This window comes from Arachis hypogaea, chromosome 16, assembly GCF_003086295.3.
Source record: "Arachis hypogaea cultivar Tifrunner chromosome 16, arahy.Tifrunner.gnm2.J5K5, whole genome shotgun sequence".
In the NCBI taxonomy this organism is placed as follows: Eukaryota; Viridiplantae; Streptophyta; class Magnoliopsida; order Fabales; family Fabaceae; genus Arachis; species Arachis hypogaea.
In genome coordinates this window covers 148,492,399-148,504,301 of record NC_092051.1, presented here as the reverse complement: position 1 = coordinate 148,504,301, position 11,903 = coordinate 148,492,399, and the positions used below count along the sequence as shown (strand labels likewise).

The window sequence follows — 11,903 nt, the reverse complement described above, 5'->3', positions numbered from 1 at the left end:
CCGAAATAGGAGTGTCCCTTTTCATATTACTATTTCGGAAAGGGACACTCCTATTTCGGAAGAACAGCCAATGCTCTGTAGAAACTGAATTTTTATGGCGGTACTCAAGAAAAATACAGGATCTAGTGCCCATCTTCTCATTATCGGAAAAAAATTATACTTTTTGTAAGGAGAAGTTAAGCTGAGAGATACATTGGTTTTTAACCTCACGATTCATAGCCGGATTACCCTGTCCAAAAGGACGGATTATCACCTCCAACATGATGTTCTCCAGCGCTCTGATATTTTCTAGTTGCATTTGTTGAATTGACTTTTTATGGCCTTGAAAATTAGTCAGCAGACTACGAAATTGTCCATGGCCGACTCTTTGAACTTTGATGCATAAATTGGTTAACCTTCCATGAAAACCATCTATTACATTTACCTTTTTCAACTCTTCAAAAATGCATCTAAATATCATGATAAATTCATCCTTGATGAATGACCACCACTGGTATGCAATGTTCTGAAAACCGAACCGGACTGGCTGGTTCAATCGAGAACCGGCGTAGAAAACGGTCCGATCCTCTTCTTAAAACCGCTGATTCTCAAATCGGTGAATCGATTGGGAATCGGCCGGTTGGACCGGACCGGGAACCGACCGGTTCATCTGAAACGGCGTCGTTTTTGTTGCTGTTAAAAAAAACCCAAATCCCCCCAACCCATGCGAGTCCTCACCCGGTTACCCCCCCACCCCAATACACACACCAAACACCCCTCCTTTGACAAACACACTCACCAGCATGCCCTAAGGGTCTCAAACCAAAAACCCAGCCTCGTCAACGGAACCGCCGCCGCCATCCGTGGTTGTCGGCGTCTCCACGGCCTCGTCCTTCCCTTGTCCCAAATCCATACGGCCAGACCTTCTCTTCTAGCTCGTGCTCGGCACGTCGTCCATTCCCCTGGTGACTTCGCTGTTCGTGTTCGAGGCTTCCGGCTGCTGCGCCATCGTGTCTTCGTCGTCCTGCTGTCAGTGGCTCCGTGGACTGTGGTAACTAAGAAGATTATAGCTGCTGCAGAAATTATTAGAAGCACCAAAACCCCAACAACTAATGCTACATTGCTACTACAGGAATAGCTACATTGTTTTTCTTCTTCTCAATTGTTTTGATGTGTTGGTTGCATGATGATACAGAATTACATAGGTATGGATTTTGCCCCACAATAGCATTTTCAGATTAAAATAAATGATTAAAATTAGATCAAGAATTAAGACTATCTTTGAACTTGTGATTTTAATTTACTGATTATTAATTTTGAATGTATTATGATTATTGATTAGTGATGTGTTGCTGAGTTGTTGTGTAATCTTAATGAAATCTCCTCTTTCTCTTGAATTCTGGAAACAGCATCATGGGTTTGCTTAACCCAAGGCTCAATTATAATGCTACTTCTGCTGCTATTCACTCTCTTTTCTCTTTCAACAATCACTCATCTATCACAATTTCTTCTTATCAGTTCAATTGTTTCCTCATTTCATTTCATGTAATCATATATTCATGTTCTTTTTTTCTTCCAAAATTAGTTGCTCTTTTTATTCATTGAAAAAATAATTTGCCTATTTAATTTAGTGTCATCACTGCCTTGTTAATGCTAATGCTAATGCTTGGTTACTGAATGCTCTGTTTTGAACTTTTGATATGTTGTATAATGTACTGATTTTGTTGTTTTTAGTGTTTAATTTAGTGTCATCACTTCCTTGCTAATGCTCTGTTTAATTTAGTGTCATCACTGCCTTGCTAATGCTAATGCTTGGTTATTGAATGCTCTGTTTTGAACTTTTGATATGTTGTATAATGTACTGATTTTGCTGTTTTTAGTGTTTAATTTAGTGTCATCACTTCTTGCTAATGCTAATGCTTGGTTACTGAATACTCTGTTTTGAACTTTTGATATGTTGTATAATGTACTTATTTTGCTGTTTTTAGTGTTTAGTTTAGTGTCATCACTACTTTGCTGAATGGTGTTGCTAATGTACTGGTATTGCTGTTTTAGTGTTTTATAATGTGTTGCTGTTCGATAATATACTGGTGTTGCTGTTTTAGGGTTGCTGATGTACTTTTGATATTTTAAGATTTATATTAGACTATAATTATATTTTAGGGTGTTTAATTATAATTTATTTATTATTTTATTCTAAAACGGTTTTTTCGGTTGAACCACCGGTTGGATCAGTAAACCAGTGAACCAGTGACTAGAGCGGCTCGATGATCGGTCTGGTTCTCAGAACCTTGGTCAAAACTAATCTATAGTAGAGGGCCTAATCACAGGGCTAAAAATCTGATTATAGTCAATCCCTTCCAATTGATGAAAGCCCTTTCCTACAGGCCTTGCTTAGTATCTAATTATAGAATTATCAGGAGCTCTTTTGATTACAAACACCCATTTGCAACCAATGATGGTACATTGGATGGAGGATCAACAAGAGTCCATGTGTTATTTTTAATCAAAACATCATACTCCTCCTGCATTGCCTTGAACCAGTGTGGGCAATTAACAGCCTGTTTGACGGTTTTAGGAATTTCTTGTGTTAAGTCAATATCAAGGTAAGCAGAATTGCATATTTTTTGTTTTGAAATCCCAGCTTTATCTCTAGTAATCATTGAGTGAGTGTTAAGAGAAGTATGTTTAGCAGTTTGTAAAGGAGTAGGGACTTGAACATGCTAGATGAGTTTAACTAGTAGTCTTCTAGTTCTGCTATTAATTTATAATTTTTCCCTTATATTTTTAGTCTTATTTTATTCTTCTTTTTTTTTATGTTCAGCTATCATCACTTAACCAAATACTTTATGGAAGGAATACAAATTTAAAAAGGTTAGTTTTTTTTCCCTTATTCTTTTTTTATGTTCAGCTATCACCACTTTGCTCATGACCTCGGGCCAGAAACCTACAAAAAAGCACTCTGTCACTCAAATACGAGATCATACACTTGGTGACCTGGTGTGTTTGGAAAATATAACTTCCTATATCATATGGTTGTTATTACTTGCACCCTCTTTTGGCCGTTGCTGTTTAGGCATTCTACAACTGTCAAGGGTCGATAATGCGATATTCGATTCGAATTGAATAGTACTTTGATGTCGGTTGAGCATGTTACTACTTACAAGTACTACTATGTTTTTTTTTTTGTTATTATTTTAGGAAGATGTTCAGGTGTTCCGTTGTACTTGATTGGAACATTTGATTCCACTATTTTAAGCCTTTCAGATATACTTTGAAAAATGTAAATGGCTTAGATTGATTGAAAATTCTTGATATGGACAGCACCTGCAAGAATTCACGCTGAGCATGCAACTGGTTCATACTTTAGTCAGTTTATAATGGTTCAAAATTCCGTTGCTTGCCCAAGTGAGTTGGGGAACGAGCTCTGTTTTGTGTACTAAAGGTGTTTTCCTGGCTTGTATGTAAGCCTAGCTGATATAGTGTTGGGCCTTTAGTTATATTTTTGTTGCTTTAATTGGAAATTGACTCCAAACTGTGTGATGCCATGAAATAAAAAATTTTGATGGAAAAATATTAGCTACACAGATAAGTGATGCAACAGTTCAATATTTTAATTTTCATAATGTAAATTTGAAAACAATTATTTTACATCTTAATATTATTACAGGGAAATAATTAAATATATTAAAAAATTAATATGATAAAGTTAAATAAATTTTTCATAAAGACAAAATTAAGTATAATTAGGGTAGATATTCATGCTATGTACAAAAAAAAATTATTCAATTCATATTTTTAAATCTTTTTAATTTTATTATTTATTAATTTATTTAATTTGTATTGATTTTATTTTATTATAAAAATATTTTTGAATAATTATTAGAGATAAATTTGAAAGAAGATAAAATAAAAAAATATAGTTAAAAGAAAGTGGTATTATTATCTATTAATTTTGAGAGTGGTATTATCATTTCTCATATATATATGTATATGATGTTTGTAAAAACCGAAAGTTATTAACCGTATAATCAAAATAAAATAATAAATTAATTTTTGAAATAGGTTTGAAAATTTAGACATCTTAATTTAAAAATTTAAAGGTGAGATTTGAATTTATTGAATTTTTTCAAATAGGAAAATGTAATTTTCTGTAGAAAATTGTGTAAAAACACATAACCAGTAAAAATAGCCGGCACTGCCGGTTTAAGTCTATTCGGTATTGCGAATGAAAAAATAAAACTAAAAATTCTTAAAAAATATTTAGAATTGAAAATTGGACGCTAATTCTAATTGGGTCAAACAAACAAAAAATGCTAAACAGTTGGACTGGGTTCAAGTTGGGTCCAAAGACACCATATATATATAGCCTTATTCATGAGCCATTCGGTTCATTCACCACCTAAAACACAAATAAAACAGTTGTGAAATCAAAGAGAATAGAAGAGGGTTACTATTCACCATCTTTTTCATTTGTTCATAACTTGAGTTACGGTACTTCAATTTGCGTGCCGTTTGTGGCATGTAGCTCTCGCCGAACTCGCCATTTCTAGCCAAACAATGTGGTAAGAAAATCACACTTTCTTACCCAATTCTCTACACTAACAATTTTGTGATTTTGGGTTTAGTTATTGAGTAAATTCTTTGATTTGGTTGTTTATGGGTAATCTAACATTAGGTTATTATTGAATTTTGCTCCTAATACTGTCGGATAAGGTAAGTCACTGCGAAACCCTTGTGGATTAGTGATTTTAGGAACCCTAGGATTAATTTATGATAAATTAAATGTTTATAGCTTGAATTTGGTGATTATTAGAGTTAGTTTTGGCAATTGGATTGACTTTGGTGGCTGAAGCTTTGTGGAAGCTTGTTTGGAATTATTTTTTATATTTTGTACGTGTTAAAAATCGGTCAATGTATGATTTTGGTTTCCTTTAGTTAATATGTAATGTTTCATGAAACTTAGGCTAGTGTAGGACGGGATAGGATTGAATTGATGTTGATTGTTGATAACTATTGAATTGATAATGAATATTGATAGTAATATTGATGATGAATATTGATGAAAATAGATGTCGATGAAGATTGGTGATGATATATGATGAATGATACTTATGATGAGTTGAATTTGTGCAAAATTTATTGGGATTGTATTCTTGATTTAGAAATTATTGGTTTTGTTGAACTATGAGTGGAAGAGATAGAAAATTGAGTGAAATAGATGTGAAAATGCTTGAAGTGTATTTCAGGAATAAACTGTAGTGTGTAGTAGTGTTTTGATGACGATTTTGAGTATAGTTGAATTGGTTTGAATTGAAGTTTAGAAAAACTAGAGAAACATTGTAAGTTTTGGTAAAACTTTGTTTTTTAACCAAGTTCAACGAGATATTACTTGTGTTTCGAACCCTTAATTTAGACTTGGATCTCTAATATCTCACTGAATTTATTTTAACCTGACATTAAATTGACCCAAAATAAATCAAATTAAATTGGATTGGCCAGACATAAAATTAGAATGTATAAATTTATAAATTTTATATAATAAATTAATACAAATTTAACTTTTAATATTAAATTTAATAAATGTTATATTATATTTACACCAAAATAAATTATTTTAAAGTTAAAACAATATCATATGATATAAAAAGTGTAACACCCTACCACATAAAACTTTACGCTTAAATTTGTAAATGGAAAATTGTGAGGTATTACGACCTCTAAAAATAAAATTACATACATAGGTATATATAAAAAGAAATTTAACTAGAAACCTTAAAGAAAGAGTTAAACAAAACAATCAGAACTCGCGTCGCACATGAATCATAAGAAAACGAACACAGCTTTAGTTGTATGAGTACTAAACTAGTAGTCAATTCCATTTTGAACAAATGACTAAATGTATGTATACAGAACGACAATATTAAAAATTTTAAAAATATCATTTTTAATAATTTAAATTTAATTATGTATTGGAATAAAATAAATTTTATTAGCATGTGATGGTGGAAAAATTATTAAAATCCATGATGGATATGAATCATGTTTAGCGACAATTGTGTTAGCAAATTATGTTTAGTGAGTTTTATGTACAATTTTAAAAATTTACTATTCTGCCATTATGTATGTGTTAAAAAATACTATTAAATTTATAAGTAAACAGTAATAAGATATTGAGTGATTTGTATTTTTGTAAAATAATTATCCTATCACAATTTATGTATTAAAATATAGTATAATATTTTTAATAAATTATGGTAGAATAACAAGATTTATGAATAATAATATTATTATTATCTATGTATAAATTATAAAAGATAACGTATATATAATGAATTTTGATTTACATAATTTGGTAATTATAATCTTTTTTAATATTAAAATGGTTTAATGTATTTTTTGGAAACAGGACAAAGAATAAAAAAAATCTAATATTATTAGATAATAAATTTAAATCTTCATATTACGAACTAATTTTTTTTTTTTGTAAAAACAAAAATTAAAAATATATCAATTAAAATCAATTCAAAATCTATAGATTAGACTCAGTAAAACCACTAAAAAAATAAATATTCTTTCTTTGTCATTATATTATTAGACATATATTTTTCATTTGAATTTTTTATTTTTAGAAAATTAAATGTCGAACAAATATTTTAAAAGATTTGAATGAGAATGTTGTGAATTGTATTTTTAAGTTTTTCAAAGGACAAATTAAAAGTAAAAAAATTATTTTGAAGAAAAATTAGTAAGAAGAGCTAAATATTTTTAATTGTAATGTTAATATTTGAAAAATAAATATCATTTTAATATATATTATTTAACTCATTCTAAATATATTTTTTATATTTTAAATTTAATTTTAATATACACCTAACATATTTGTTATATAAGAATATAAATTAATTTAAAAATAAAAATTATAAATAGCTACATTATCATTGTCCTATTTCAATTTATTATCATTCTCCCTAACTATTTCTATCCAAAAATGAACATAGACATGGTAAAATCAGATTTATTCTTACCTAAATCCGGCTCTAAATATTTATCACATCTGTAATTCAAGTATAATTTCAATTTTAGACTCGACGAAATCTCATTATATTTAGATCGCAATCATACCAGATAAAATAAAGGTGTAATACAGTAATTATAATTTATAAAAAAGATAAAAATTTTATTTGTTAGTTATTACCAGAAATTGGTATTTGAATCTCTCCATAAATTTTAATTCGGTGTATTTTGAATTTTTTTTTAATTTTATAATTTTCATTAAAAATAAATGAATCAATTTATACTTAATATTATATAATTTTGGTTAAAAATAAAACAAAATTTTAAAACAAGACATACGTTATTGAATGCTAGCATTTAAAATATCTAAATCTCCAATAATAATTATTTATAATATTATAAAATTCACTTAGAATCAAAAAATAAATTCACATAAAATCAAATTTTAGAATTATAGAAAAATCACCAATTATCACTAATAACACAAAATCTTTTACTAACATTTACCGAACCACACGAGGAGACAATAACTTTAGCTTAGATTCGGTTTAATTGTCTTGTCGGATTAGATTTTTCTTTTGAGTGAATATCCATCACAATTATTTTAAAAGTACTATAAAATTCTTGAAAAAAAAATATTCAACTCAATTTATGATCTTTTTTGGAATTGATTAATTTTTGTGCAAAAAAAAAATAATATTAACTTTTTTTAACAAAAGAATTAATCAGTTTTATAAAAATAAAATTCAAAAACCAAATTAATTTTTTTTTTATCAAAAATCTCGTTCTCTTTTAAAATAATTGTCAGAGATCATTTAATTTTTTTTTTAAAGATCTTACCGAATCACTTAAAAAATCAAAACTCACTCAAATTACTCAAACCCGGACAGAACCAAACCTTGTACACCCTACCTCTATCTTATTCGTGTTCTTGTAGTCTTGTTTTAGTTGTTCTTATAGCTAAACTAATTTTTTAACTAAAAGACTTTTAAAATAATTTTTAAATTAAAATAAGTCATATTAGCGATCATGGAGGATTTCATCTTCTTGATTGGATGTAAGTATCTTTCTTTAGTAAAGAACTCTTTTCAATAAAAGAACAAAATTCAAAGGTAAGTGTAATTTTAGTCTATTTTTTTAATCTAATAATTTAATAATATAATTTTAGTCTATAATTTTAAATATTGTTAACTAAAAATTTAGCATTTTTCTTAATAAAAAAATTATTTTAATTTTTAATATTTGATCAAATTTTAATTTTCTTTGGTGACTGATCAAATTTTAATTTTATTTTTAAAATTTTAAACATATTATTTCTGTCTCAAAATATTTAAATAGATTTAATATTATCTTCTTATTAAATTTATGTGAATAGTTAAGAAAAAAATGATGTGAACATCAACAACACTATTTATAAGTTATATATTTTTTCTTGTATTAAAAAAATATAGTTAAAATCTAGTACTAATTTTTCTTCTCAATTTTCTTATAAAAAAAAATTCTAAATCATATCAATCAATCATAAAAAAAAAAAAACTTTTTTGTCGGTGATTATTGGTTAACACTAAACTTATTTGAAAATTTGGAACTGAAATAACATGTTAAAAATTTTTTAGAATTAAAATAAAACATTAAAAATGTTAAGAACTGAATTAACACTTAACCCAAAGATTAGGACCAAAATAATACTTTGTTCTAAATGAAAAATAAATTTGCATGCACGCACGTGAGCTAATACTAACGGACACGTGAGCTAACACAAAGTATTAGTAATTAGCAGAAAGTATCTATTTATCTAAAGTTCTAAACCTGCAACTTTTCAGTTCTTCAACTTCAACTACATTGCTTGCTACAAAATTCTTCAGTGTAAAGTGTAAGCTGTTAGATTAGATTATGACATTCATCTAATTCAATCATCATACATAGGTTTTGAACAAACCAATCAGCTTAGCTTCCCATGCAAAAACTTCTTCTTTTAACGCTTAGCTTCTCTGGGAGCATAAGCACGTAGGATCGTAACTTCATGGCAGCGCAGAATCGTAGAATCGCACGATTCTAATGATTCAAACGATTCAACATAAACAAATCGATTTCACTGCAAGCCCATTTTTGGAGCCCAATTCCTCTGAACAGAACACTCTCTTCAACTTCAACCCTAAATTTCCAACCTTTATATAAATGTTCTAGCTTTCCCGCGTTCTCCCTGCAATGCCCTAACCGCATTTCATCGAAATCGTGTTAGGGTTTCTGTTTCTGCTATTCTGAGTTCGAAAACACCAAAAAGGTCAAACCTTTTGTCTTGTTCTGTTGAGTATTTTTGCTTTCACTTGAAAAAATGGCTCTTGTTGGTTGTGGGAAGAGGAAGGGGAAGGATTTGGAAGAGAAAAATGGGGTCATTGTGAAGAAAAGAGGGAACGATGTTGATCATTCTATCGTGGGTGATAGTGAAGAGATTCTGAGAAAAGAAATATGTCAGAAAGTTGCTACCTTTCTAGTCATGAGTGGCATTCCTTTGAAAGCTGTGAAAAGTGTTGAGTTTCAAAAGATGTGGGAATCAGTTGCACGTTGTGGCCCTGGATACATTGCACCTTCTATTGAAGATCTCAGAGGGAAGCTTTTGAAGTATCAAGTGGAAAGAATCAAGGAAGCAATTGAGGATCACAAGATCAAGTGGAAGAGAACAGGGTGCAGCATTTTGATTGATAGCTGGAATAACGGGTATGGAATGACCATATTCAACTTCTTTGTTAACAGCCCTAAAGGTACGGTTTTTCTGAAATCTGTTAATGCTACTAATGTTTGCAACAATGTTGGTGGTATCTTTGAGATGATTGATGGTGTTGTGAATGAGGTTGGTATTGAAAATGTTGTTCAAGTTGTGACAAAAAATGAAGATAGTTTTAAAGCTGCTGGAAAATTGTTAATGGAGAAAAGAAGTACTATTTTTTGGATGCCTTGTGCTGTTCATTGTATTGAATTGATGTTTGAGGAATTTGAAAAGAGGGTGAAGGTTCATAGAGAGACCATTGCCAATGGTAGGAGGATTACTACTTATATATATTCCAGAGCTTCTGTGATTGATCTGTTGCATTACTTTACCAAGGGAAAGGATTTGATTAGGCCGGCTGCGACTCGTGGTGCGACTTCTTATCTGACTTTAGATTGTCTCAATCGCAACAAGGATGCATTGGAGAAAATGTTCACTTCGAAATCATGGAAATCCATTGCTTTCTCAAGATCAAGAAGTGGGAAACAGGTTGAGAATATAGTTATGGATAGCAAGTTTTGGAAGAACATTGAGATTTGTTTGAAAGGTGCTAATCCTCTTATTAAAGTGCTTCGATTGGTGAATTCGGACGAAAAACCAGCCATGGGTTTCGTTTATAAGGAAATGATGCAAGTAAAAGAAAAGATACAAAGTGCCTTCAATTCTGTCAAGCAAAGGTGCATTGTCTATGTTTTCTTAATTTTAATTTCATTTGTGCTCTCGTAGAATTTATTATTTGTCGTTGAACTAACTTTGATTCTTTTAATCTTTTTTCATTATTTAGATACATGCCTTTGTGGAACATCATTGATGAAAAATGGGATAAAGAAGTTCATAGGCCTTTGGAAGCTACTGCTTACTACCTCAACCCTCAATTTCACTATAGCCCTGATTTCAAAGATGATTTTGATGTTAAATATGGACTATATAGTTCTTTGTGTAGGACGGTAGCAATTAAAGCTGATGCATGCACTGTTGATCGTCATCTTGAAGAGTTCAAGAATGCAAGAAATGCCTTTGGAAGTGAATTAGCCAAGTCTGCTATTAAAACCAAAAAGCCAGCAGAGTGGTGGGACTCTTATGGATCTGAATTTCCCGAGCTTCAGAATTTCGCCATTCGGATACTGTCCTTGACATGCAGTGCTTATGGGTGTACAACTAATTGGGATACTTTTGATAAGGTAAAAGTACTATATTTGAAACACAACTAGTATTCACTCTGAAAATTAACAATTCGGACTTGTATTTAGTTCTGTTTTCTTATGTGTTTAGGTTCACTCAAAGAAAAGGAGTCGTCGTAGGCAGAAGACATGGAATGATGTATTGTTTGCGATGTCCAACTTAAAAGTGACCGATGAGAAGAAGAAAAGCAAAGCGTTTGCGTATAGCATGGAAGACATTGCTTCTGATGATGAATGGTATGTAGAGAACATTGAAAGTTCAACTAATAATGAAGAACCAGAGCTTTACGATGCAGAATTGATTATTCCAGCTGAAGATGATACACCAAAAGATCAATATGGTTATATAGATGACTTGAGAATTCCCGATATTGATTCTGACTTTAATGATGATGATGATGATGTTGCTAATGATGATTATGGTGATGATGATGGCATGGAAAGTGATGGAGATGACATGGAAGATGATGATTACGATGATTGATGCAAACACATTGTTCAAGTCCTGCATGAAGTATTATGTTCTCCTATATATATAGTTAAAACAATGTCAGTTTTTAATGTTTCAAGTGTTTTCTTTTCTGGTTGACATGTTCCAAGTGTTTAATGTGGTGACTTGTCTCTTGTAAGAAATCTTAACCTGTGATGTCTTTTGGATTAGAGTTTATTTAACATGTTTGTTTTGATTTTAACTTTCTTGTGGACAAGCCTTAGTTTTTGTTGTTATTGCTAGTTTGTTTTATATTACTAGTTTGAGAACCAATTGCAATATAGACATTTCTAAGAATTGCCACCCTGACAAGAAAAGTATCAATGTTTTCTTCTCATTCCTTGAGGAAATTAAAGTATTAGGATCCTATCAGTGTATAAGTTAGTTACCATTTGTGAAATCATAAAACACCTAAGCAGATCACTTATTTTGGATAATATCATCAGCTTTCAGATTATTCCAAGTCCAA

At 30.3% G+C, this 11,903-nt stretch overlaps 1 protein-coding gene and 1 long non-coding RNA gene across 2 annotated transcripts; both read left to right on the top strand.

The window, feature by feature from the left end:
- The first annotated feature begins 36 nt into the window (after positions 1-36).
- LOC112697771 (uncharacterized) lies at positions 37-3,328 on the top strand. Its single transcript, XR_003151291.2, has 2 exons — positions 37-1,184; positions 2,804-3,328. It is a non-coding gene; the product is annotated as an uncharacterized lncRNA (long non-coding RNA).
- A 5,461-nt stretch (positions 3,329-8,789) lies between these two features.
- On the top strand, positions 8,790-11,636 carry LOC112697770 (uncharacterized). The gene is made up of 3 exons (XM_025751090.3): positions 8,790-10,440; positions 10,548-10,944; positions 11,036-11,636. The coding sequence occupies exons 1-3, from the start codon at positions 9,332-9,334 to the stop codon at positions 11,426-11,428; spliced, it is 1,899 nt and encodes a 632-aa protein (XP_025606875.1). The 5' UTR covers positions 8,790-9,331; the 3' UTR covers positions 11,429-11,636.
- The last annotated feature ends 267 nt before the right edge of the window (positions 11,637-11,903 follow it).

Bases quoted from the DNA above. Each gene is read 5' to 3' on its own strand.
- LOC112697770 (XM_025751090.3), top strand. From the start codon at position 9,332: ATGGCTCTTGTTGGTTGTGGGAAGAGGAAGGGGAAGGATTTGGAAGAG. The intron at 10,441-10,547 runs GTGCATTGTCTA...TTCATTATTTAG, and splicing joins TTCAATTCTGTCAAGCAAAG to ATACATGCCTTTGTGGAACA. The intron at 10,945-11,035 runs GTAAAAGTACTA...TTATGTGTTTAG, and splicing joins ATTGGGATACTTTTGATAAG to GTTCACTCAAAGAAAAGGAG.